At 36.2% G+C, this 26,615-nt stretch overlaps 1 protein-coding gene across 2 annotated transcripts; it reads left to right on the top strand.

Moving 5' to 3' along the window:
* Positions 1-1,620: 1,620 nt before the first annotated feature.
* On the top strand, positions 1,621-21,625 carry TRAM1 (translocation associated membrane protein 1). 2 transcript variants are annotated; one of them, XM_014539825.1, is made up of 10 exons: positions 1,624-1,712; positions 3,395-3,516; positions 3,629-3,745; positions 4,941-4,999; positions 6,858-6,942; positions 12,884-12,954; positions 13,046-13,150; positions 16,021-16,164; positions 16,467-16,624; positions 20,042-21,625. In XM_014539825.1, exons 2-10 carry the CDS (start codon positions 3,466-3,468, stop codon positions 20,113-20,115), a joined length of 864 nt encoding a protein of 287 aa, XP_014395311.1. In that variant the 5' UTR covers positions 1,624-1,712; positions 3,395-3,465; the 3' UTR covers positions 20,116-21,625. The 2 variants fall into 2 exon arrangements, with proteins under 2 accessions (XP_014395313.1, XP_014395311.1); XM_014539827.1 differs by lacking the exon at positions 3,395-3,516 and having other exon boundaries at positions 1,621-1,712.
* Positions 21,626-26,615: the final 4,990 nt, after the last annotated feature.

Genomic DNA, 26,615 nt, shown 5'->3' with positions numbered 1-26,615 from the left:
CGGAGAGCCAGTTTCGCCCGATCCCCGCAGGCCAGGCTGAGGGACCCCACTGGTGCATGAATCCATGCACCGGCCTCTAGTTCAGTAATATTGAGCCATCACCTAATATGTGCCAGGCCTCATGCTAGTCTCTAGCATATGATGATGAGCAGAAACAGGCATGGTCCCAGCTCTTACGGGGCTTACTTTCTAATGAGTGAGACAGAAATTGTTAATATAATTACACCAAGAGTATGTGTTTTGAAAGGAAGACAGTTCTCTGAGATAATCTAACAAAGGAAATGACCTGCTCTAAGGGACAGGACAGGCTTCCTTGAAAAGGTGTGACTGAACTAGGATCTGAAGGGTGAAGGTTTCCTAGCAGTTTTAGGTAGAGCTGCACAGACCCTGTGATAGGAGGAATGCCACAGACAAGAGAACAGGAGGAAATGGTCAGAGATGAGGCTGGATGCTGAAGGCCGAGGGGAAGGGTCCGACCATGGATTGTCGTTTGGGGCACATTGGAGATTTTGTTCATCTGAGAAAGAACAGGAATCTAGTGAAGTATTTTCGGGTGGAGGGTGCCCATGGGGAGATGTGTTAACATGATCAGAAGATGATTCTGGTTGCAGTGTGGAGTCTGGGTCCAGGGAGACTTGAGAAACCACTTAGTAAGCCACAGCCAGCTACTAAAAAGCACATATGAACTTCACTCTTCTCAAAATTCTCCGGTCTAAAATAAAATCTAAACTTACTTAGATCAAGAAACAAGGTCCTTTCTAGCACTGATAGCTTGTCTAGGTTTTTCTACCACTTCTGATGTGTGCCCATGCCAGGCCTGTGTTTATTGCTATTTGACTTTTGCACTTTCTGTCTCTTCTGCCTACACTGCCCTCTTCATCCCCCTCGTCAACTTATTTTCCAACGAGACAACTCCCTCACCCTCACCACATCCTCTCAGAAACCTTTCCAGAACATGCTTCATTCCCCACCCAAGAAAAAAACAAAAACCAAAACAGTTTGTTTATTCTGAATATCCATTGGCACTGATGCTATAGTATTATAATAATTTTGTCTTCTTGGCCTAACTAAGCTCGTAGTCATCAAGGATTGTATCATTCACCTTTGTTTTATTTTTGTCTGGTACCTATAAATATTCAGTAAGCATTCAGTATTTCTCTTCTGACCGCTTTACTTTTACCAGTAGTCGGGTCAGTTAAATATTTATTGACCACTTAGTTATGCCAGGTGTGTGGGAGATCAACACACATACACCACAAACCCTTTGATCCTTGTCATAGCTACTGTGTTCCCATTTCTTTTAATTTACATTAACATTTTTTTTCTTGCTAGAACCTGTGTGTTCATTAGTCTAGAGTAGAGAAACTATCTTTCAAATCACCATTGAGTGGCTCTGCAGAGAGTATTTCTTTTGAACTCTTGAAGTTAGGAGTGAATTACACAATCTCATGTGAACTGCAGAATGCTCTTAATGTGAGCTCCCATCCTCAATTCCTTGGTGATCAAGAATTCCATTTGTGCCTCTCAGGGTGCCGCAGGAACTAGGGTGCCCTTGGTTCTTAGATTTGGGGACAGAAGCTGTAATATTTTCCCCCTGATCAACTATTGATAGGTCACAAATTGACTTGATCTTTTTTTTTCTTTCTAGATATCAGCAAAAGTTGCTATCATTTTTGTTACTCTTCAGTACAATGTTACCCTCCCTGCAACAGGTAAGTAGTTTTCTTTTAGAATTGTCTACTTAAGTAGAAAGGTTCACTTGGACAAACTGGGAAATTTCCATGAACACTAGGTTCTTCATTAATTTTCACAAATCTCATTCATGATAAGACTGAATATTATTTTGATATTTTGTAATGTAAGATCTGATGTTTTTGGTTGAATTCACCCTATGTACTATATGGAAATCAGTTTTTATGTGTTTAGTGTTTGTTGTACATTTTTGTAAATGAGCTTGAAATTCTGTCAAAGAACTTCTTTTTTTTGCCTTCTCTTCCCTTTAGCATAGATATTTTACATTTGTTTAAAATATCATTGTTCAACCAAGGTTTCTGAAGGCACAATGTTTAGTTTCAGTTTTTCCAACCAGTGAGTTATGATTTAGACCTATAATAACAATCCTTTTAAGCCTATTTTATTTTCAGCTTTTTTGTCGTGCTCTACCTATAACATTATTTCAATTAGGATGTCAGTAAGCTCTAGGGGTAATTTGGTAATAGCACCCAAACTATACTTTTAGGTTTCATTTCAAAAAGGTTTTTCTAAATTATGCTATGTGAAAATCAAGTTGTTAATGGAAGTTGATTGTAGTTGAAAACTGTAATATAACTAACTAGCATGGGGGAGGAATGGGGTATTCAGTTCATAAAATATTAACATATTCAGGCAGTAAACTTGCCCTGAATTTCTCTATTTAAAATGTAAGATGAGCCCTAGCCGGTTTGGTTCAGTGGATAGAGCGTTGGCCTGCAGACTGAAGGGTCCTAGGTTTGATTCCGGCCAAGGGCACATGCCTGGGTAGTGGGCTCAATCCCCAGTTGGGAGCGTGCAGGAGGCAGCCGATCAATGATTCTCTCTCATCATTGATGTTTCTATCTCTCTATCCTTCTCTCTTCCTCTCTGAAATCAATAAAAATATATTTAAAAATAAAATAAAATGTAAGATGAATTATGTAACATTGAGTTGGGTTTTTCCCATGATATATAGTTTTGTAAATATTTGATTTAGTGATTTAGATATCAGATAACTGAGAACCACAAAGTTGTTTTGAAATTTGAATAAGCCAGAGAAAAATGAAGCACTTTACCAACTCCTAAGATTTTTGATTAAGCTTTGTTCTAAACAATTACAGCAATTTCAAGGATTAGAAACAATTTTAAGAAGCAGTTGCCTTTATCTCTACAGTGTATAGATCAAAACTAAATCAAATACAGGTTAAATCTCTTTTTCCTTCAGAATCATAATGAGATGTCTAGTTGGAAAGTAGAGGTAGAAAGTAGAAAATTTTAAAAGTTCTTTAAAAATACAGGCAAATGGGCTAAGTGTAACCTAATCTCTACGCCTGGGATAATGTCAATTTTACAATCTTCCCAAGGAGCTGAGTGTGGCCACCCCCCTCCTGTTTTTTGGTTTTTGATGGCTGTGACTAACATAACATGTGTCAAGTCTTTGTAAGTAATTTTTGAAGCTTTCAATTCCTAGATAGTCTCCTCAATTTTCATTGTTGCCATGACTCAAGATGTCCAAAAGCAAATTACCATGATGTTTTTGTAGTACTTATTTATTAGGTTAATCATCTTTTGTTTGTTTCCATAACTATGTTGTACTTAGTGCTGTTTTTATAATCTCATGTATATTTTTGTGTATGTGTGTCCTGTCCTTTTTGGCCTTCAGAAGAACAAGCTACTGAATCAGCATCTTTTTATTACTATGGTATCAAAGATTTGGCTACAATTTTCTTCTACATGCTAGTGGCGATAATTGTTCATGCCATAATTCAAGAGTATGTGTTGGATGTAAGTATACAATCTTAGAAATCTATACTTTGTAAAATACTAGCTCTCCATACTATGATTGTCATGTTAAATATATTTTATAATCTTAATTATTGATTGTTTTTATTTTTAGAAAATTAACAGGCGAATGCACTTCTCCAAAACGAAACACAGCAAGTTTAATGAATCTGGTCAGCTTAGTGCATTCTACCTCTTTTCTTGTATTTGGGGCACATTCATTCTAGTATCTGTAAGTATATACTGTGCTTAAATTTTCATTTCTTAAAGTATTTACATTATATACCCAGAACAGAAAATGAAATCCTGTTCTATTTTTTAATGTAAGCAAACCCTAAACCTTAGAAAATCCCTCTTCTATTGCTATATAAGATTAGGTATTCTACTAGTGAACTAATGTAAAGCAAGTTTCATGGATAAGTCTCTCTTAGTTTTTATACAGCAAAAATTCTAAACCATGTTTAATGCTTGAGAAAGCCTTATTTGTAGTCAGTTGAATGCTATTTTATATCTTGTAGTCATTTTCAGGCATCTCTGTATTAGCACAAAGGGTAAGATGTCAGTGATACTTATGCTAGGTTACATTAGTTGTAATGTTTCTAGCCATTTCCCCCTTTAAAAACAGTTCAGATATTTTCCAAGCAACTTAAATTGTTGATTAGCTTTGCAGTTAAGGCAATCTAAACCTTTAAATGTATCATTCTAACTAATGAGGGGGAAAGCAGTATCAACCTTAGTGTTAGTACTCCTGAGTTAACATATTTTTTAGTTTGTCAGGACACATAATTTTTTAACTATCATGTTAGCGATAAATAAATAGGCAAAGTGAATTTTATCTTGAAGATTTGTTTTAAAAACTAAAAGTGATAAACAAAAACAAAGTGTTATATTTCATTGGGAAAAAATTCTTATTAAAGATGGTTCATTTTAGATTTGTTTTCCTTATGCAACAATTCTCACTGACTAGATATGGTTATCTAAGAAAAAGATTTGGTGGCTATGTGGACATAATCTATAAAACTTGGCAGCACCTTGATCTTCCATCTCCTGGCTACCTCTTTCCCGAAACCCTCTGATTACCCAAGATATAGTCCATCTCTCCTGCAGCTATTGTACCTCTGTTATGGACTATTTCTGTTTTTTTGGTTCGTTGATGTTTGTTTGCATACATGTATTTTTTACTCTACTGGACTGAAAGAATTTAGAAGGCCAAGAATTATGTCTTACTTGACTTCGAACATCCATTGATTTTCACTTCACTAAAGCAAGCAATTCAGCTGAGTTGACAAAACTAAAACAACTGAAGAGTTTGACTTTGGGGGCTCTTTAGAACTTGACATAGGGAGTTTAAGAAATGAAAATATTGTCTTATTTTCCAAGAAGTTTGCATTATACTAATAGACTAATTTTTATATCTTCTTTCTTAGGAAAACTACATCTCAGACCCAACTATCTTGTGGAGGTCTTATCCCCCTAACCTGATGACGTAAGTTATTTCTAGCAGGCTTTTCTTAATTAAGGACCATGATCGTGTCACTTTTAAGCAGAATTCATTCTTAATCTCTTTAAAACTTTAGGCGAATGCATACAATAGTATGTCTTTGGCAGGCCTGCTGCCATAGGAAAAAAATTCCTGTGTGCTTTTTTCATGAATGTAATCTTTTCAGTATGTTTGTTAGCTTGAGAATTCTGATTATAACAATCTCTAATTTAGTACTCGTGTCCCTTTCTTCTCCCTCATCCTTTCTCCTCTTTCCTGCTCCATCTTCTCCATAGGTTTGCTCTTTTTCTTTGCCTCGGATTCTTCACTCTTTCACTCTTTTATTCTCTTATACTATAAGCTTGAGGGTGGGAATTGTTTCTTTCTAGCCCCCGAGGTTTCTATATGGTGCTTTAAGAAGCTTATTGGCTACAAAGGCATTCAACTATATTATTCATTCTTCAAGCTGAGCTCTAGAACAACTATTCCAGATTTTTCTCGTACTTAGCCTGTATTATTTTTTGCTTTTCTGAATTTGTCATTGTGATGTATAATATTTTATGTAGTATCTATATATTGTTGTGTCATTTATGTAAGTCTTATATTGTGCCCATGCCCACCAAGACTATGTGCCTTGACAGCAGTAGAAACTCTGTTTATTCTCTGACCTCTGTCATGCCGGGCTGTAGGTGCTTATCACCTAGACTTGGAGAAAAGATGTGAAGGGAATGCCATGGCCAGGCATGTCTTCATATCTTCAAGGCCAGCAGTAATGTCCACTCTGCTGAATCATTGTAACTTTTTAAAGTTATATCAATTCAATGAACTTTTATAGAATGGGTTATAAACATCATATTTATGTGGGACTGTATTTCTTCCCTCCCCCCTCCCTGGAAATTATTTCACATTAGCTTTGAGGTTTCTATTTTAGACTCTGGAGGAGAAGGAGAAGGGAGAATAGAGAGAGCAGAAGGACTAGAGGGTACAGTGTAAAGAGGAGACTAGTGATTTCAGACTGATTAGAATATATCTCTTGGGGAACCTTCTTTGCCTTATTGCTCTCTTTAATCCTGGTTGACCTCCATTTATTTGGGACTCTCAGTGTTCCATCCAGGTAGAGTTACCATATTTCACTAAGAGAAAAGCCAGGGGATATTTGAAATTGGAATTATTCTAGTTTCAGGTGATTTTTAATCTGTGTGCCTTTGCTTTTATGTCAGTCGTGTGCCTTTCCCACTTCCCTTTTAATTTTATTCATTTCAGAGAGGAAGGAAGAGGGAGAGAGAAATAGAAACATCAATGATAAGAGAATCATTGATTGGCTGCCTCCTGCATGCCCCCTACTGGGGATCGAGTCCACAACCCAGGCATGTGTCCTGACTAGGAATCTGAGCCATGACCTCCTGGTTCATAGGTCGCTGCTCAACCACTGAGCCATGCTGGCCCGGCTCCCACTTCCCTTTTGATGAAACTTTCTAGATCTGTGGTTTGAGTCCCTCAGTCATGATCCGTATGTGTTCAGTAGCTAACATGACACACGAATCAGTATTAATTATCTAATAGACCCAGGGCTCTGGTTCCTTCCAGCTAGCTTGCATGTTTACAGGGTTCTTCAGATGATGTCTTTGCTTCTGCTGCTTAATCCAGAGGAATTGACTGGTGGTGGAAATATCCCAGGGAGATAGGGGAAGTGGCTGAGGGAGAGTTGTTGAAAGGTGCATAGAGTATTAATTGTAAGGGCACCTGAAATGATAGTGCAAATATAACTACTTAGTATATCCTCAGTTTCAGTGTTCATTTTTAACTTTAGTCTTTAAAAATATCAGGCTTTAAAATGTATTTTTTACTTCCTTGTGTTACACAGATTTCAGGTGAAGTTTTTCTACATATTACAGTTGGCTTACTGGTTTCATGCTTTTCCTGAGCTCTACTTCCAGAAAACCAAAAAAGTAAGCTGGGATTTTGTGATTTTAAAATTATCTGTCATTTTTTTCCTTTCGTGTCTCTAACCTCCCTCTTACCTCAAGTCTTTCCACAAAGACTAGGTATCCTTAAGTATTTATTGTGTGTGGGGGGGCTTTAGTTTTTACTTAGAGGGGGATCTTTTACATTAGACATGCTAATTGCTTGTTTTAAAATTGTTACTAGTAATTTAAATAAATTAAATTTTGAAATGTAATATTAATTTCATATTATTGACATAAGGATTAATCAGATTTACCACAACTAACGGTTCTGTGTGTAATTCCCAAAGGAAAATTCAGTATTGAAACAAGTAAACCACAGTTAAATATTCACCAGTGAGGCTTTTCCTGACCTGGGTGGAGCATTCCCTTTTTAGCATGTGGGAGAGGTGTTTGTTTTATCTGGACAAATAAACTCCTGGGCACTGCAGTTTTCTTTTTTCCAGCTCCATACTTCTGAAGTCAGACTTCCGTGATATTACAAAGCAACTTGATTTCCTTTATTGAACTCTTTCTCCTCTAAAATCTACGCTAGCTCCCTGTTACTTTAAACTAAAGTAGAGCTACTGACCTGTGCTCTAAGGGTCCCTCATCTGAGCTTCCCCCTCTGGTCCCTTTCTCTTCTGCTCTCTCCTGTGCTTCATTCCCATTAATCTCTAATTTTATAACCCCAGCACATCAGTTCTTTTTCCTGGAATACTTTTTCCCTATGATAAACTAATGAAGCACTTTTATTCCCTTTTGGGGGGAGAGATTATTTTAAAATTCCCATATATGAAATTGTACATGGATGAAGATAAGGATGAAGCAAGTTTGCTCATGAGTTAACAACAATTGAAGCTGGGTTATGGTTACCTGGGGATTCATTTAACCCCCTATTTGTTTTATATGTACATATGTATACATTTTCCACATTTAAAACATTTTTTCATTGTCTGTAAGAAGCTTTCCCAAATAGAAATGTAACAACCCTTCCAGTGACCAGTTTATCTCTGCCTCCTCAATCACCACAGTCACTTCTTTCTAAATGTGCTACAAAGATTTCATGAGTATCGTGTTTTGATTTACTACTGTTTTGTGTTTGTGTTTTTTTGTGTTCTATGTGGTTGTCATATTGATGTGTCTGCTACGATGAAAAAACAGCACCACATTAGAGTCTTATGTTGATTTCTTTTATAAAGTAGAATGTTTTTCTAGTTAAGTTGATTGTAAGGATTAGGATGATGATCCATAAAACCTTTGATCTCGAATTGTCTGAAGATAAAATTTGTAGACTCCCAATTTCCAGTAGCCCTTCCATATTCAGTAAGCTCTCAGTGTGAACCATGGATGTCCTAGAACTACGCTGTCCAAACAGTAGCCACTGGTCCCATTTAAATTAATTAAAATGTAATAAAAACAAAATTCACTTTCTTGGTCACACGAGGCCTATCTCAGATTCCCATTAGCTGCATGTGGCTACACTGCCATTTTGGATAGCAGAGATGGAGAAGTTTCCATCCTTGCAGAAAGTGCTTTAGGACAGCGCTGCTGAAAAGCATAGTTTCTTGATGTCTTAGTGCCAGGGCTCAAGCATTGAAAGCTTTCTTCATATACTTGTATACCATACCTCTGGGTTTTACTATTAATCCATGTTCTATAGTTTGGTCATTGATCATGTAAGTAAAGAGGTATCTTTCAAAGTAATTGTTCATTTTAGTTCTTATCAGTTCCTGCCAGATGGCATTTCTCCAGAAATGCAATCTAATTTGTATGGAATAATTTGCATAACTTAGAACTTAACTGAAACTATTTTTAACACCTACATATTACAGTCAAAAGTAACTGTTTCAAGTAATTAACATAATTTGAAAGTAACAGCTGTATATGTGTTAAACAGTTTCTTAAAATTTACTCAGAAAATTATTTTTGGAAGAAATCTTTACTGGAAGAAACTAGCATAGTGATAGTTTTGAAACAATTCTACAGAGAAGTAAAGAAAGAACGGAACACTGTTAGTAGCAGTTCAAGAGGTATGTTAGTCACGAATAACTCAGTTTTTCTTGAGAATATTTTAATTACATGTAATATATGTGCTTCAATATAAACAACAATCCTCCATTTTGCCTATGAAAAGATTCAAAATATAATTTCCTTTTTTAAAATATATTTTTATTCATTTCAGACAGGAAGGGAGAGGAAGAGGGAGATAGAAACATCAGTGAGAGAGAATCATTGATTGGCTGCCTCCTGCACACCCCCTATCAGGGATTGAGCCTGAAACCTGGGAAATGTGTCCCGACCAGGAATCCAACCATGACCTCCTGGTTCATAAGTTGATGCTCAAACACTGAGTCACACCAGCCAGGCCAAAATGTAATTTCTTAGCCAAATTGAATATATGAAGTTTCAGGGAAGTATGGATGAAACAACCAAATGTTTTATTTCTGATATTTAGTTTATTTAATTTAATTATACATACATATAATTGTGTATAATAGAAAGTATATTAAATTAGAATAATGCTTTTTTCCCCATTCCTACTTCTTGAAAATTATATTCACACTTTTCAAATGCAAACTTGTTAATATGTCATTCATCATTAGAGCCACTTTTTGAGTCATCTAGGTTCAGTGTTTCAAACTATACTATCTTTACTTCTGTCTTACTGATTCCTCCATTAAACCTCTATAAGCATTTAGAAATTATATTGACTAAAGTTTTTTTTTAAGATGTCTTTATTGATTTCAGAGAGGAAGGGAGAGGGAGAGAGAGATAGAAACATCAGTGATGAGAGAATCATTGATTGGCTGTGTCCTGTATGCCCCACACTGGGGATCGAGCCCACAACCAAGGCATGTGCCCTTGACCGGAATTGAACCTTCAGGCCGATGCTCTATCCACTGAGCAAAACTGGCTAGGGCTTGACTAAGGTTTTTAAGGCTATTATCAGTATAGATTACTATACTGTGAGACCTTTGGAAAGATTTAAATATGAGATGACTCCATCTGTGGTTTAAGGAGAGAGCTTTGCCTTATGTTTTGGCATATATATAATGCTCAGTTTAAAGTAAAGTTTGTTTTGTAGTACAGTATAGTTAAGAAAGCATTTTTTTAGAAAAATAGAAATTCACTAAGTATATGGCTGACCTTTCTAATTAAAAGTTGTTAGAATAACAACCAAAAATGTCACTTGAAGTTATTTATAATTTTAGAATTTGGTTTGACTTAGTGTTCTATATTTATTAGATTTTCCTTGAAACATTAGAATCAGAATTTTAAGTCATCATTCCATTATTTCATTCTTATGTAAACTACATGACCATTAGCATTAAGAATATATAAACAGTTAGCAAAGCTTTTCTAACACATTTTCATTATGTATTTTTCCATTCGAGTATAAAAAAGTTTAACTTTTTTTTTTCTTTTCATCTTCACCCAAGGATATGTTTATTGATTTTAGAGAGAGAGGAACATCGATCGGTTACTTTGTACTCGTCCCAACTGGGGATCGAACCCACAACCTATGTATATGCTCTGACCGGGAATCGAACCCGCAACCTTTTTGGTGTACGGGACAATACTCTAATCACCTGAGCCATCTGGCGAGGGCATAAATGTTTGTTAATCTCTCAACAAACAAATAAGTAAAGCCTCATTTCTGATTCCTGATAGGAAAAGTTTATTTACATAACAAAATCATATATAGCATATTATATATCAAGCATGTATATAGCATATCAAATTACATTTATAACTGAGCTGTTCTGAAGTGATTATAACAGAAGAAAGAAGTTCTCCTCTCTCCTTTGGTAAGGAGAAATATTATCAGAAGTTAGAAAATTATTTGGAAAGGACCTTAAGACTGCTTATTCTCAAAGATACTTCTCTCTCCAGTTGTACAAACCACTATAAACCTGGCATTATGTCTAGGAATTTTCCCTGAAAGTCCCAAACATAGTTATGTCTATGGGACCATTAGACTGTCTTATGTTCCACCTTTAACACTTGATCTTTGTACCGTTATTACTAGGGGAGAGTTTTCAAGTTCAAAACTACACTTATAAAATCTATACTCTTTCTCAGAAGACTCGATGAAGTAACTCTACTGAAATGACTAACATAGCCATACACACACACACACACACACACACATATATTCTCCCACTATCCAAAAATAGAGTGCTCCATTTCTTTCATAAAAAGAAATGCCGTAAAGCAAAGCAGCAATTACCTTGCTAATGGCTGCACAAAGTAACTCAAGATAAAGCACAGATGCTCTTAGACACAGTTCAAAGCTATGGTGGCTCCATGCTGAGATGCTGGATGTAGTTCCTGGGGAAGGAGCTTGGGGGTCTACCTGCTCTTCTCTAAGGCTCACTGCCAGACATGCTAAATGCTCTTTACTTGTGGCCAATTTTCATTTAATCCTATTGGGATTTCTTTCGGTTATGAAAGCAGATGCTAATGTAGGGCTTCCATAAACTCGAAGTGGTGTAAATGAACTTTGGAAATGCCGAGGGATACCTGTATAGGGAAAACTGCCAAAATTAGGAGAGTAGAAATGCAAGGTACAGGCATTTCATAAATTAGCAAGTATTTATTGGGCCCATCACTGTATTTTACAAATATTTTTCACTGCAACCCAAAATGAAAACTAGATTTTATGTCATGATTCTGTGTGTGTGTGTATAAAATCTGGAATAAAATTTTCATGAAATGATACAGTGTGCTTACTCTACACTCTAGCATTTTCTATTCTATTTTTTTTTTAATTCTTATAGGGTTTTTTAATCATTTGTTCTTTTTTAAAAATATTTTTTACTGATTTCAGAGAAGAAGAGCAAGGGAGAGATAGAAACATCAATGATGAGAGAGAATCATTGATCAGCTGCCTCCTGCACATCCCCCCCTCTGGGGATCGAGCCTGCAACCCAGGCATGTGCCCTTGACCGGAATTGAGCCCGGGACCCTTCAGTCCGCAGGCCAACGCTCTATCCACTGAGCCAAACCAGCTAGGGCTCCATTTCATATTTTAAAAGAGGTTAGTGTGACTTCCTAAATTGATTTTATGATCCACTAGTATGTCTTATTTATTTATTTATTTATTTTATATTTTTATTGATTTCAGAGAAGAAGGGAGAGGGAGAGAGAGTTGGAAACATCAATGATGAGAGAATCATTGATCGGCTACCTCCTGCATGCCCCCACTTGAACTGAGCATACAGCTTGGGCATGTGTCCTTGACTGGAATTGAACCTGGGACCCTTCAGTCCGCAGGCTGGCACTCTATCCACTGAGCCAGACTTGCTAGGGCTTGACTTACATTTTTAAAAAAACACTGTTTCTAAGATAACTAGACTTCTAGGACTATGGGAGAATAAAAGAGAAGCAGAATTAAATGTGGATACGTGGCTTAGAGGGTTATTAAGAAAAGAAGGAAGAATAAACAATTAGATGGTATCGTAAGTGAGAAGATAAAATTTTAACCTTTGGTTTTAGTGACTATAACTGATAGTGAAAGGAATTAAAAGCATGACCTAAAAAATGTAAATACTGTTTTAGGTAAAACAAAAGCCTCTCTACCTCTAACCATAGCAATTTTAATATTAGAAGGACATTATCATGGGTATTAATAGTGTGTCATCTAATAAATGTTTATTATCAAAAGAACTATAGATCTTAGCATGCAAGGGATTTTGAATTCATCTGACTCAGGCAAACCCAAGTATTAGTCACACGTTACAGATGAGGTAGCTGAAGCCAAACGAAATTAAATGATTTGCTAAATCATGCTGCTGATCGGGACAAGCAGTTGAGGTAGGGTGCAAGTGGCAGAATACCCTCAGGTCCTCTCTAATAGTCCATTTCTCACCCTACCACAGTGCTCCTGAGGAACAGAAATATGTCAGCACGTTTCACCTACAATGCAGTTTTCTGTTTACAGGAGGATATTCCTCGGCAGCTTGTCTACATAGGTCTTTACCTCTTTCACATTGCCGGAGCTTATCTTTTGAAGTAAGTTAGGATTTTTTGTGGGTGTGTATAGTATGCTAATCTGTCTTAGTTGATAAGTAACCTTTACATTTTAAATTTGTTCTTTTAACAGCTTGAATCATCTAGGACTTGTTCTTTTGGTGCCACATTATTTTGTGGAATTTCTTTTCCACATTTCCCGCCTGTTTTATTTCACTGATGAAAAGTATCAGAAAGGGTAAGTTGGTTAGCCATTCTATTTCTGCTGTAATTAAAGCCAGTGCCTATGTTGCCAAGGCCCATACTATGGGCAGTTATATTACTTTATACGTTGTTAGTAGCAGCTTTAAATAAAATGAAACTAATAGCAACTCAGGTGGGTATTTTCTCTAAATGGAGTCTTTTTTTAGCTGGAGAGATATTATGTGGGAACTTGTAATCCTGAAGGCTTTTTGAGTATACTTTTCTAACTTCTCCAATCTTGCTTAATGCATGTTTTTCTTTTGGACAAGGTATTATAAGAAAGTGAATTTTCAGAAGAAAATGAAATAATAAATTATATAACCTTAAAAATATGAAAATATTTTGATGGGAAAATTGAACTGTAAAGAGAATTGAAGCGGTATTGTAAAAGTAGAACTAGGACTCTTAAATGAGAATTGGGGTCCTACTTACAGCACAGCTTTTGTTGTGTTTTCTCCAGCAGTTTTCAAAATTACTATATATACAAGGAGTTGTGAAGGTCATTCTATGGAGTAAAAAGAGGATTAGCCAAACAAAAAATAAAACGTTTCTTTACTGGACCTCCTAGAACCTTAAATATGCTAATGTGTACCTCTGAGAGTGTGATATGCAGCATCTTCCAGATATTTTACTTGCAGAATTATTTTTGCAGGAAAATAAATGTTTTAATATGCATTTACTTAATAGAATCTGATGCCCGGGACCCTTCAGTCCGCAGGCCAACGCTCTATCCACTGAGCCAAACCAGCTAGGGCTCCATTTCATATTTTAAAAGAGGTTAGTGTGACTCCCTAAATTGATTTTATGATCCACTAGTATGTCTTATTTATTTATTTATTTATTTTATATTTTTATTGATTTCAGAGAAGAAGGGAGAGGGAGAGAGAGTTGGAAACATCAATGATGAGAGAATCATTGATCGGCTACCTCCTGCATGCCCCCACTTGAACTGAGCATACAGCTTGGGCATGTGTCCTTGACTGGAATTGAACCTGGGACCCTTCAGTCCGCAGGCTGGCACTCTATCCACTGAGCCAGACTTGCTAGGGCTTGACTTACATTTTTAAAAAAACACTGTTTCTAAGATAACTAGACTTCTAGGACTATGGGAGAATAAAAGAGAAGCAGAATTAAATGTGGATACGTGGCTTAGAGGGTTATTAAGAAAAGAAGGAAGAATAAACAATTAGATGGTATCGTAAGTGAGAAGATAAAATTTTAACCTTTGGTTTTAGTGACTATAACTGATAGTGAAAGGAATTAAAAGCATGACCTAAAAAATGTAAATACTGTTTTAGGTAAAACAAAAGCCTCTCTACCTCTAACCATAGCAATTTTAATATTAGAAGGACATTATCATGGGTATTAATAGTGTGTCATCTAATAAATGTTTATTATCAAAAGAACTATAGATCTTAGCATGCAAGGGATTTTGAATTCATCTGACTCAGGCAAACCCAAGTATTAGTCACACGTTACAGATGAGGTAGCTGAAGCCAAACGAAATTAAATGATTTGCTAAATCATGCTGCTGATCGGGACAAGCAGTTGAGGTAGGGTGCAAGTGGCAGAATACCCTCAGGTCCTCTCTAATAGTCCATTTCTCACCCTACCACAGTGCTCCTGAGGAACAGAAATATGTCAGCACGTTTCACCTACAATGCAGTTTTCTGTTTACAGGAGGATATTCCTCGGCAGCTTGTCTACATAGGTCTTTACCTCTTTCACATTGCCGGAGCTTATCTTTTGAAGTAAGTTAGGATTTTTTGTGGGTGTGTATAGTATGCTAATCTGTCTTAGTTGATAAGTAACCTTTACATTTTAAATTTGTTCTTTTAACAGCTTGAATCATCTAGGACTTGTTCTTTTGGTGCCACATTATTTTGTGGAATTTCTTTTCCACATTTCCCGCCTGTTTTATTTCACTGATGAAAAGTATCAGAAAGGGTAAGTTGGTTAGCCATTCTATTTCTGCTGTAATTAAAGCCAGTGCCTATGTTGCCAAGGCCCATACTATGGGCAGTTATATTACTTTATACGTTGTTAGTAGCAGCTTTAAATAAAATGAAACTAATAGCAACTCAGGTGGGTATTTTCTCTAAATGGAGTCTTTTTTTAGCTGGAGAGATATTATGTGGGAACTTGTAATCCTGAAGGCTTTTTGAGTATACTTTTCTAACTTCTCCAATCTTGCTTAATGCATGTTTTTCTTTTGGACAAGGTATTATAAGAAAGTGAATTTTCAGAAGAAAATGAAATAATAAATTATATAACCTTAAAAATATGAAAATATTTTGATGGGAAAATTGAACTGTAAAGAGAATTGAAGCGGTATTGTAAAAGTAGAACTAGGACTCTTAAATGAGAATTGGGGTCCTACTTACAGCACAGCTTTTGTTGTGTTTTCTCCAGCAGTTTTCAAAATTACTATATATACAAGGAGTTGTGAAGGTCATTCTATGGAGTAAAAAGAGGATTAGCCAAACAAAAAATAAAACGTTTCTTTACTGGACCTCCTAGAACCTTAAATATGCTAATGTGTACCTCTGAGAGTGTGATATGCAGCATCTTCCAGATATTTTACTTGCAGAATTATTTTTGCAGGAAAATAACAAATGTTGTTTTATGCATCATTTACTTAATAGAATCTGATTCCTACTAGAATATTTTCTTATTGTTGCAATTTTATGAATTTGACTTACGACATTTTTCCAGCTTTTCGATATTTTACTTGCAGAATTATTTTTGCAGGAAAATAACAAATGTTGTTTTAATATGCATTTACTTAATAGAATCTGATTCCTACTAGAATATTTTCTTATTGTTGCAATTTTATGAATTTGACTTACGACATTTTTCTTCCAGCTTTTCTCTGTGGGCAGTTCTGTTTGTTTTGGGAAGACTTCTGACTTTAATTCTTTCAGTACTCACTGTTGGCTTTGGCCTTGCAAGAGCAGAGAACCAGAAGCTGGATTTCAGTACTGGAAACTTCAATGTGCTGGGCGTAAGGTACAGTCCATTTAAGGTCTTTCTCACTTTGTACAGCTGTATAGTATGTATTAGCAGTTTATGCCATGAAATACCTAAAAAATATGGAGGTTAGGGAAAATACTCATTTCATTTCATACCTGTTTTATATGTCTAAATTTAAATGCCAAAGCATTTATTTAACTTCTGGGATTAATTATTAATGGAATAATTATTTGGGAATTCAGCACTAAATTAATACTATCAAAACAAGATAGACCACTTTTTTAAGTAGAATTGTTTTGATGCACTCTGATATTTTGTTTATTTTTTCATATTCTCAGAATTGCTGTTCTGGCATCGATTTGCATTACCCAAGCATTCATGATGTGGAAGTTCATTAATTTTCAGCTTCGCAGGTGGAGAGAACATTCTACTTCTCAGGCACCAACTGTGAAGAAGAAGCCAACAGTGACAAAGGGCAGATCTAGAAAAGGAACAGGTTTGTGTTCAGTAAGCAATGAAAAACCTGGAGTAGAAAACACTAAAATAAAAAATGTTTTGGCGCTTATTTATAATGTTACTAAGATTTAAAATCCTATAGAGAAAATTGTATTCTACTTTTAAACAAAATTAGAGGCAAGGTAATCTTGCCCCATTCTACAGTTTGGTGGTTTCCTAGGGTCAGTTATTTCCCTCAAAAGCTGTCGACTCAGAAGCTTTCCCCACTTGATTATTCCGAACCACTATAAGCCAGTGTATTAGTATATGGGCAGTTTCAGTGATAGTTTGTGCTTTCAAGCATCTTACTCATACTAAAAAACAAAACCTCTTTACAGCTCTTTCCCATCTGCCCTTGCATTCCAAGTGGAATAGTTTGTGTGTGTGTGTGTGTGTGTGTGTGTGTGTGTGTGTGTGTCTTATTTAATAACATCTGATTGCTTGATCTTGTTCTGGACATTTCATATAAATGGAATCATACAATATGTGGTCTTTTGTAACTGGTTTCTTTAAGTTAGTATGTTTTTAAGGTTCATTCATGTTTTAGCATGTACTGCTGCTACTCATTGATTTTTATGGCCAAATATTCCATTGTATGGATATACAATGTTTATTAGTTGATGAATATCTGGGTTGTTCCCACTTTTTGGCTATTATGAGTAATGCAGTAAACATTTGTGTACATGTTGTTGTCTGATGACCTGTTTCTCATTCTCTTGGGTATATACCTATGAGTATAATTGCTAGGTCATATGGTAAATACAGATTTACCATTTGGGGGGCCTGCTAAAACTGTTTTTCAAAGTGGCTGCACTATTTTATAATCATTGTTTTGCATATCCACTTTTTATTGAAAAGACTAATCTATTGAATTGTCTTGATGCTCTTGTTGAAAATCAGTTGATTTTAAAAGTAAGAATTTATTTCTGGATTCTCAGTTCTATTTCCTTAATCTGTATGTCTATTCTTATGCCAGTACCACACTGTGTGAATTACTGTAGCTTTATAGTAAGTTTTGAAATTAGGAAATGTGAGTCATCCACTTTTATTCTTTTTTATGTTATTCTGTTTTATGTTTTTTATGTTAATATTTATGTTATTTTAAAATACTTTGTTATTTTTTATGTTCTTTGCATTTCCATATGAATTTTATGATCACCTTGTCAATTTCTGCAAACAAGCTCACTGAGCTTTTGATGTGGACTACCTTGTATCTGTAGACTACCTTGGATGAACCAAATATCTTTCCATTTGGGGGGTGGGAGGGATCTTTGATTTCTTTCAGCTAAATTTTAGTTCTCGTTGTTTGTCCTGTGCTTCTGTTAAATTTATTCTAAGCATTTTATTCTTTTTTTATGCTCTTGCAAATAGAACTATCTTTTTAATATCAGTCTTGGATTTTTCATTGCCAGTATGTAGAAGTACAATTGATTTTTCCATATTGATCTTGTATCCTGCAACATTGCTGAACTTATTAGATTATTTTATTATTTTAGTAGTTTTTGCATTTTCAGTTTACAGGATCATGTCATCTATAAATAGAGGATGTTTTACTACTTCTTGTCTAATCTGGATGCATTTTATTTCATTTTTTCACCAAATACCCTGGCTAGAATCTCAAGAAAATTTTTAAATAGAAGTGGCAAGAGCAGACAGACTTCCTCCCCTTGTTCTTGATCTTAGGGGGAAAGCATCCAGTCTTTTACCATTAAGTATGTTACCTGTGGGTTTTTTCTAAATGGTCTTTATCGGGTTGAGAAAATTCTTTTCTATGCGATTATATTTTTTTATTATGAAAGGCTTTTAAATTTTGTCACTTGCATTTTCTTCATCTACTGGGATAATCAAATGGTTTTGTCTTTTATTCTATTGATATCATAGCTTATATTAATTGATTTTTTAATGTTAAGTCAACAGTGCATTCCTGGGATAAATCTCACTTGGTCATGGTATATAATACTCTTAAGATGTTGCTTGATTTGGTTTTCTACTATTTTTTTTAGCATTTTCACATTTATATTCATAAAGGATAATGATGTGTATTTTTTAATGTATTAATTATCAAATATAAATCCAATCCTGCATTCCTGGCATAAACCCAAGTTGATGATGATAACATCATTTTTGCTAGATTGATTTCTTTTAATATTTTATTAGGATTTTTATATTTGTGTTCATGTAAAAGATTGGCCTGTAATTCTCTCCTTTTTTTTTCTTCTGGTAAAATAGTCTTGTTATATTTTGGTATCAGGGTTACCCTAGCTTTACAGAAAATCTTGGGCAATTTGTCCTTTGTGTAACATCAGCATTATTTTTGAATGTTTGGAAGGATTCACCAGTAAAGCTGTCTAATCCAGAGTGATCTTTATTTTTTGTGTTTTTACTTTTTTATTGAATTTATTGAGGTGACTTTGGTTAATAAAATTACATGGGTTTCAGTGTACAATTCTATACCACATCATCTATATATTGTATTGTGTGTTCACCTACCCCAAGTCATGTCTCCTTCCATTACCTAGAGTGTTGTTGTTTTTTCAGAGGAAGAAAGAGATAGAAACATCTATCTATCTATCTATCTATCTATCTATCTATCTATCTATCTATAAGGCTAATATGCAAATTGTCCCCGCGGGGATTTGACCGGGAGCTCGATTGCTCACTATGATGTGCGCTGACCACCAGGGGGTGGCACAGAACGAAGAAGGCCCCAGCCGGCAGCCGGAAGGCCCCGATCGGCCCTTATCACTGGCCAGGCCTAGGGACCCTACCCATGCACGAATTTCGTGCACCGGACCTCTAGTCAATGATGAAAGTGAATCATTGATTGGCTGCCTCCTGCACACCCCTTGTGGGGAATCGAGCCCGCAAGCCAGGCATGTGCTCTGACCAGGAATCGAACCGTGACCTCCTGGTTCATAGATCGACACTCAACCACTGAGCCAAGCAGGCCAGGCCATGATACACTCTTAAACATAAGCAATCCTAAATGCCAACTTTTAGTATGTTATAAGGAAACATAATCCCAAGAACTTTATCTGCTATCAAATGTGAAAGGGTTTTTATTTCTACCAAAAGCACTGCTCTAAAGACTACTTAAAAATTCTTATAATTGTTTTTTAGAGTTTATCTTTAGTCACTTCTTTCTGCTTTCAATAGTTGTTACTTTTTTTTTATTATTGAGATCTAATAACATTATAGTTACTTTCCCTTTAATTTGCTTCTTTCAATTCAGTGTTTAAATCAGGTTTTATGATGGGTTAAATGCTAGTAAAGATTACGCACTGGTGAATACGTTTTATCTAAGGGCATCAAAGTATATATTGGATTTTAAATTTTCTTCTCTGAAGGTACCTTTATGTATAAAGATATTTGTGTTTCTTCATGAAAGAGGGTAACACTGATTCTTCTTTCTTTTTAGAAAATGGTGTAAATGGAACAGTAACTTCAAATGGAGCAGACTCTCCTCGTAATAGAAAAGAGAAATCTTCATAATGAATGATAATCCAATTGATTAATGTCCCCAAAGAAATCTCCTTTGTACTATATCTTTCAGCACTAGAGATGTTTTTCTTTCCTGTTCTTAAAAATGCAGTTTGTGCTCTTTGATTCTCGCTATTGTACTGTTTCATGTATTTTTAAAGGGCAATTGAGGGGAGGATAATTACTATGAGTGAGAAAAATATCTTAGCTTAGACTAAGCTACTTGCCTTTAAAATAGTTTAGGGACCACCACCATATTTTACTTTATTTTTTATCTTTGAACATTTTCTAATGATTTGGAGAGATAACTATTTGCAAAAATTCTACATATCAATGATACAGTTTCTTGGTCTCACTGATTTTTTATATTAGCAAGATGGCCTCTTCCAGCCAGGTCATATTTTTTAAGTTATCTTTCAGAGTAAAATGGAAATAATATAAAGTTGGATGTCAAACTTTAATATGTTTTCAGTGTTCTCTAATTTTTAGGAATTTTTGTAGCCTTTACACCAGGGAAAAAAAGATTTGTAAATTCGCCAAAATAATAGTGTGCTTTATTTTTTAGGTAGTGGTTGTTAGTGTTACATCCCTTTCTTTTTTTTAAGGAAAAAACATACTATTGGTTACAGTGTGGAGATTTTTGCCATATTTGTTGAATCAAAATATCTTCTATTAACATAAAAGTACTTGTGAAGTAAAATCTTTCTTGTGCATTTTCAACACTTGTAAATGGGAAATCAGAAAATTAAATATTTACTACAAAGAAGAAAATCTGACATAGCCCTTTTTGATATGTTTATTAATAATGATTCTTAATGGGGCTTGTCATAAGTTCAATATGCACAGCATCTTAAAAGAACATGTTTAACCTGCAGACCCTTTCTAAAAATAATGCCTATTTGATTTATATCTATAAAAAGAATGTCAGGTAATTTTATTTGGAAAACATTTAATACACTAACCTTAAAAAAATTGAAAATTCAGGTGGATAAATAGTCTTAAAAGGAAATAGTGCTTTATGTTACAACTATAGCTTTGGTCCCATCTTTAATTGAGAAGCATTTATCTGTATAAAACATATTTTTGGATAAAAAAAAGATATATATTTGTATCTCTACAGAAAGTCTCTAAAAAACATTTGAGTAAAATATTTGGTTCTCTTTTCTATAATTATCCTTTAAAATCCTTAGAGTATTTGCATTTTTGTTGTCTTTACGTACATGTATTGCTCCTTTCTGTGTTCATATCTTGTTCCCCACTTCTCACTTTTGTCACCAGCTCATCTTTGTGCCGTTTAGAGTATAGAAGGTGCAGGCTATTGGGTCTGCAGGTAAGAAGTTGCCATGCTGCTAGGAAGTCGTGCTTTCTGTTTCCAGCTGTTTACCTACTTCCTGGGAAAAGTAGTAGCTCTCTGTAGCATCATGGAGTTTGGAACCAAATTTTTGCCATTAAAAACTGGCATTATATTGAACCATTCATTGAGAAATCAATCAAAATAAAAAATTTTTACTTTTACAACCTATATCCTGGATGTTTTCTTCATTGTTAACAAGTTTTCATGCTATTTTAGAATATAAACTTTTAAAAATGTACCACGTTTACAGAATGCACTCTTGATAAACATTTAGAAGACCCTTTCCCCAAAAAATGTTCTATAAAACATGATTAGAGGCTACTGTGGGGGGAAATGCTTCATGACCAAACAAATTAAGGGACTAATTACTGGGTTAAATAAACTTTCGGTATTTCTTTACTACAGGACTGTTCAGTCCTTTATATGCAGGTGTGTTTTCTGATGCACCAAGAACGTTGGCAATAGATATAAAATGCAGTTTTCCAACTCATTTAATTGTGGAAACTTCTTTCCATGGAATTACTTATAGCACTTGTGTTCTACAGCATATGCTGTGAGTTTAGGGGAAGAAAAAAAAAAGCTCTTGATTCGTAGTTAAAACTTTACAAGACACTAAAATACACAAGTGTAACTGTAAATCATACTTCTTCACCCAAATGCTCTGAGCAAAGTCTGTCTTTCCTGGTCTTCAGACCCAGCAGAGGCTGCCACTGTCGCCTGGCCTCAGGTCAAACGTTAAAACCTGGTGGGAAGCATTAGAGTTGCACCCTGAACCCGGACAGCTGTCCTAGACTCATTGAGTGACCTTTTTGCCTGCATTTTAGAATACAGTTGTGAATGGAACATACAAATTAACTGCATTCACTAAAATTAATCCACCACAGTCCATAAATTCAGAAGTAATCCTGGAGCAAAGATTGTGTAGATGAGGAAAGGGGAGATATTTTGCAAAGATGTTGTTAGCAATAGTCAACTACACCTTCTATCTCCAAGGTGTTGCCAAATGTTCTCACTGGAAACTAGGACTGCTCCTATAGACGGGTAGCTCAGTTGCTTGGAGAATCATCTCCATACGCCAAGGTTGTGGGTTTGATCCCTAGTCAGGACACGTGCAAGAATCAACCAATGGATGCATAAATTAAGTGGAACAAAAAAATCAATGTTTCCCTCTCGCCCTTCTCTCTGAAATCAATTTTAAAACAACTAATATTGCTACTTGTCTACCTATGGATAATAATAGAAACTTTTCAAAAAGTGACGATATTGATCACCTGTTTGCATTTTTTAAGAGTGGCTTTAAAAGTAACTGGAAAAAAATTCTAGGTAATAATGTTTTCCCCCCAAAGTCCACCCTGGGTGTGATAGGTGATTCAGTTAAGAGTCGTCATAAAACCAACACAGGACAGGGTTGGGAATTTCAAAGTAGACATTAGCAAGTGTCAGGAGGAAGAATTAGGCTAGTAGTCCAGAGCTTGAAGGGAGAGCATGGGGTTGGACTGAGTCTCTAGGTGCTTTGGAAGCGCTGGGTGTACAGCCCAGTCCACTAGGATGAAATGAGGGGCAGCAGGTCAGTACTGGGACTTTGTTAATCTGGTACTGAACACTTTTTAAAAGCTATTAGCCGTTTACAGAAGGTAACACACCTCCATGGTTCAGCTCTACCTAATGAAGACAGCAGGGCCCAATAACTAAAGTACACACGGGCCCTGCATTTACCTAAGCATGATGTGCTTCACACAACGCAGCCCTAGGAATCTATGCCCTGCATTGCTTTATCCAATACCATATGGAAAAAGGCTAGGCCAGTTTGCCAGCTTGACTTTTTATTAAAAAGGGTTATTATGTGTTTGTTTAAGGCTGAAATCAAACATTTGGGGTGTCCTGAAAAGAAGCAGATCAGAAAAAATCCAGAGGCTTAGGTCTAATTCATGACTATTAGTAACTTAACGGACCTTAAGTTGACTGAAGGGCAGGGGACCTATTTTGAAAATCCAAACTTCAGCCAATTCAGGTGATAAATAATGTTGATTTCAATTAATATGAATAGGTACACAGACTAGCAGACCAGAGTTCAAATCCTGATTCCCATTAATCGGCTCTGTGTAATCTAATGTCTGTGCCTCAGTTTCCTGAGAAAAGTATTAGCACCTACCCCACAAGATAGTTCTGAGAACTGAGAAATCGCACCTAGAATTAAAAGTTATCTCATAAGGTTGTGGCAAATAGCACAGGGAATGGCTAATGGTATTACGTCATTTCAGTTGCTGCTTTTCTCTCTAAGACTCCATATGGAAGGTTCTTGAGCACTCACGCTCTCTGATGCAAGCACCGTGCTCTGTGGAAACTTCCCTGGAGCAGGTGGACCATAAAGTAGTAGGAGATGTTCAAGCCAACATTACTGCCATTTAATCATTGGAATGTTCACCCCCCACAGAAGTTCACAAATCAAACGTCCAAGTCTGAACTGAATTATTTACACTTGAAAAAAAGCAAATGGTATGTTTAGTTCCTAAAGGACAATAGTTTAAAAATTAGATACCTATGACTTAGGAAACTAGAGTTTCATTTAGATGGTGTTACAACTTCTAGAGAATTTTCAGCTGTTTAGAGTTGCCTTGCCTTCTATAATGGGAAGAATCAAACTCCATCAAGGAAATGGGAATATTTACCAGGGACGGGAAAGTGGTGTATTATAAGATAATATTTATCAAGAAATTCGAACCGATCTCATAAGATGTTCTAGAAATTACAATTCTGCAAGTGGACTGGAAGGCCTGATGTGACAGTGTGTGTGGAACATATGCCTAAGTGGGATAATGCATGAAACACTGACATCTGAAGGCTAAGATTGTTACTCATTTGTATACTTGCTGATTGACTTCTGGATGAACCCCGTTATTCCTCTATCAAATGTGAAAACCTATAATAAAGTTCTTTATGAGAAAAATTAGAGATTAACTTTTCAAGAGAGAAATTTTACCAAACTAGGTTATTAGTGATCTCTCCTGACCAATTAGAGATTAACTTTTCAAAAGTGCAATTTTACCAAACTAGGTTATTAGTGATCTCTCCTGACCAATTAGAATAGTCCTTTTCTATTTCTTGCTGATTTCATTCACAATAAACAAAACTGTAAGACACAAATTATTTGTAACTTAGATCAGAAGGGGAAATTTTCTAGACTGTATATACTAAGTATATGAAAAATGAAAAATCAAGTGTGGTTATTAAAATGTGAATTCAATTTTGTAGATTGAGGCCTAGAGAATTACCGGGAATATGTTAGAAGTCTGGTGATTTACCTAAATCCTAATACACATAGGAAACTTTGAAAAATTCAAAAGAAAATATGCAAGGCTTGGTTCAACTTTATCTTCAAAGAGAACTTCCATAACTGCACTATTATTCTCACTGAATAGAAAGCCCCAGTTCAAACCTAGAAGTCATTTCTCTGTGGGTAGTAGGGGATGGTGGGTCAACTCTGTCTCAAAGCAGAAACAGTGGTACAGAGAAATAAGATCAGGGGATAACCATTTAGCAAAAAACAAATCTGTTTCTGAAGAGAAGTACTCTGCAGCGATTTCCACTGAAATTATAAAACATCTCTAAATGCTGATCATTATACAGAAAGCTCAGGCTCATTTCATGTATTCTATTATATAGCATCTTAATTGTGCACAGCCTGTGGTTTTAGGGTTTTTGTTGTTCCTAGTGATCACTAAAACAGAATAAAGAATTTAAAAAGCAAAGCCATCTTGCGGAATGTAGCTTCAGGTTTAAGTAATCACTGCTCTCTCTCTCTCTCTCCTGTTTTGCTGTATTTTGATGAGCGCCAACATTCTAATTGCAGTCCAGCATCTCTTGTTTGGCAGGCAGTGCCAATCACCCCCCATTATGCCTCCATGTGGGTAAGTGCTGGTTAGGGGCTACAGCAATCACCACCCTCATTTTCCGCTCATGCTCCTTCCACGTCAGCGCTCTAGTCTCCAGAAGTAAGAGCAGCTGTACTCGCTGTACTCATTAACCCAGCCGTCCTTGACATTTGTTTCTTTTTTTTTTTTAACCTAATGTCACAAATCTACTAAAGGAAGCACTTTTGACTTGTGATTATTTTCCTTGATTATTTCAGCTGTTTCCTTATGCAGGGTCTGAACTTCCATCTAAAATAGTTCTCCCACAAGCCCTAGCCGAGTCGCTCAGTTTGTTGGAGCATCATTCCATACGCCAACATTGGGGGCTCGATCCCCCGTCAGTGCACATACAGGAACCAACCAGTGAAGCCGAGTCGCTCAGTTTGTTGGAGCATCATTCCATACATTGGGGGCTCGATCCCCCGTCAGTGCACATACAAGAACCAACCAGTGGACGCATGAGTAAGTGGAGCAACATATCGATGTGAAGACAAGTAACATGTACAAAAACTTACCAGTTTGTAAGTGCTATCAAGGGCAAAGGGAGAGGAGGCGAGTCCTCCGTGAGAAATTGACCTGTAAGCCGAGAAGGTCAGGGTGAGTAGCACTGAGACTGAAAGTTGAGGGAGGGTTGTCAGAACAGCCCACCCAGGACAAAGGTGACATGAGGGGGGGGGGCGGTGGCAAGCAGGGCAGGGTCTCCAGGACATCTGTGCCAGGCCTGGGGAATCCAGGTCCAGCTCCTTTCTTTGGCACTAGAATATCTCGTTTCATCCTCACCAGGCATTTGCATGGAGAAGTGTGGCCTGCAGGTGTCTACTGAGCCAGGTGTACTGAAGGAGTCTATTCACTCCCCCTCCCCCACTTGTTTTCCAAAGCAAGTCTTTCTGCTGAGAAGACGCTGATGAAAATTGAATTTCCTGGGACACTCTCAGCAATATTTGTAAATCTGATGGGTAAAGTACCTGCTTAGTTTCTAGCTCATGTAACTAGTATTTTATTATTTCATCCCCCTTCCCTGCCTTTACTGAGCACTGTTGAACGAGACCTGCAGGTTAGCAAGAGATAAGACAACCCACTGAGTAGTTAGTTCTGTGTGAGTGGGCACAAGAGCTTGCATCTCAGCTAAGAGACAGAGAGACAGCAATGGGCTTCCAGGGAGAAATGACTGATTTCAAATGTTCAAGCTCTGATTTAAGTCAGAATAAAAAGCTACATGGTAGAAACTCTTTTCTTTAAAGAAAATA

The sequence above is a fragment of the Myotis brandtii genome, unplaced genomic scaffold, assembly GCF_000412655.1.
Source record: "Myotis brandtii unplaced genomic scaffold, ASM41265v1 scaffold23, whole genome shotgun sequence".
Taxonomy (NCBI): domain Eukaryota; kingdom Metazoa; phylum Chordata; class Mammalia; order Chiroptera; family Vespertilionidae; genus Myotis; species Myotis brandtii.
Note: the sequence above shows the minus strand (reverse complement) of the source record. Positions and strands in the feature narration are given on the sequence as shown.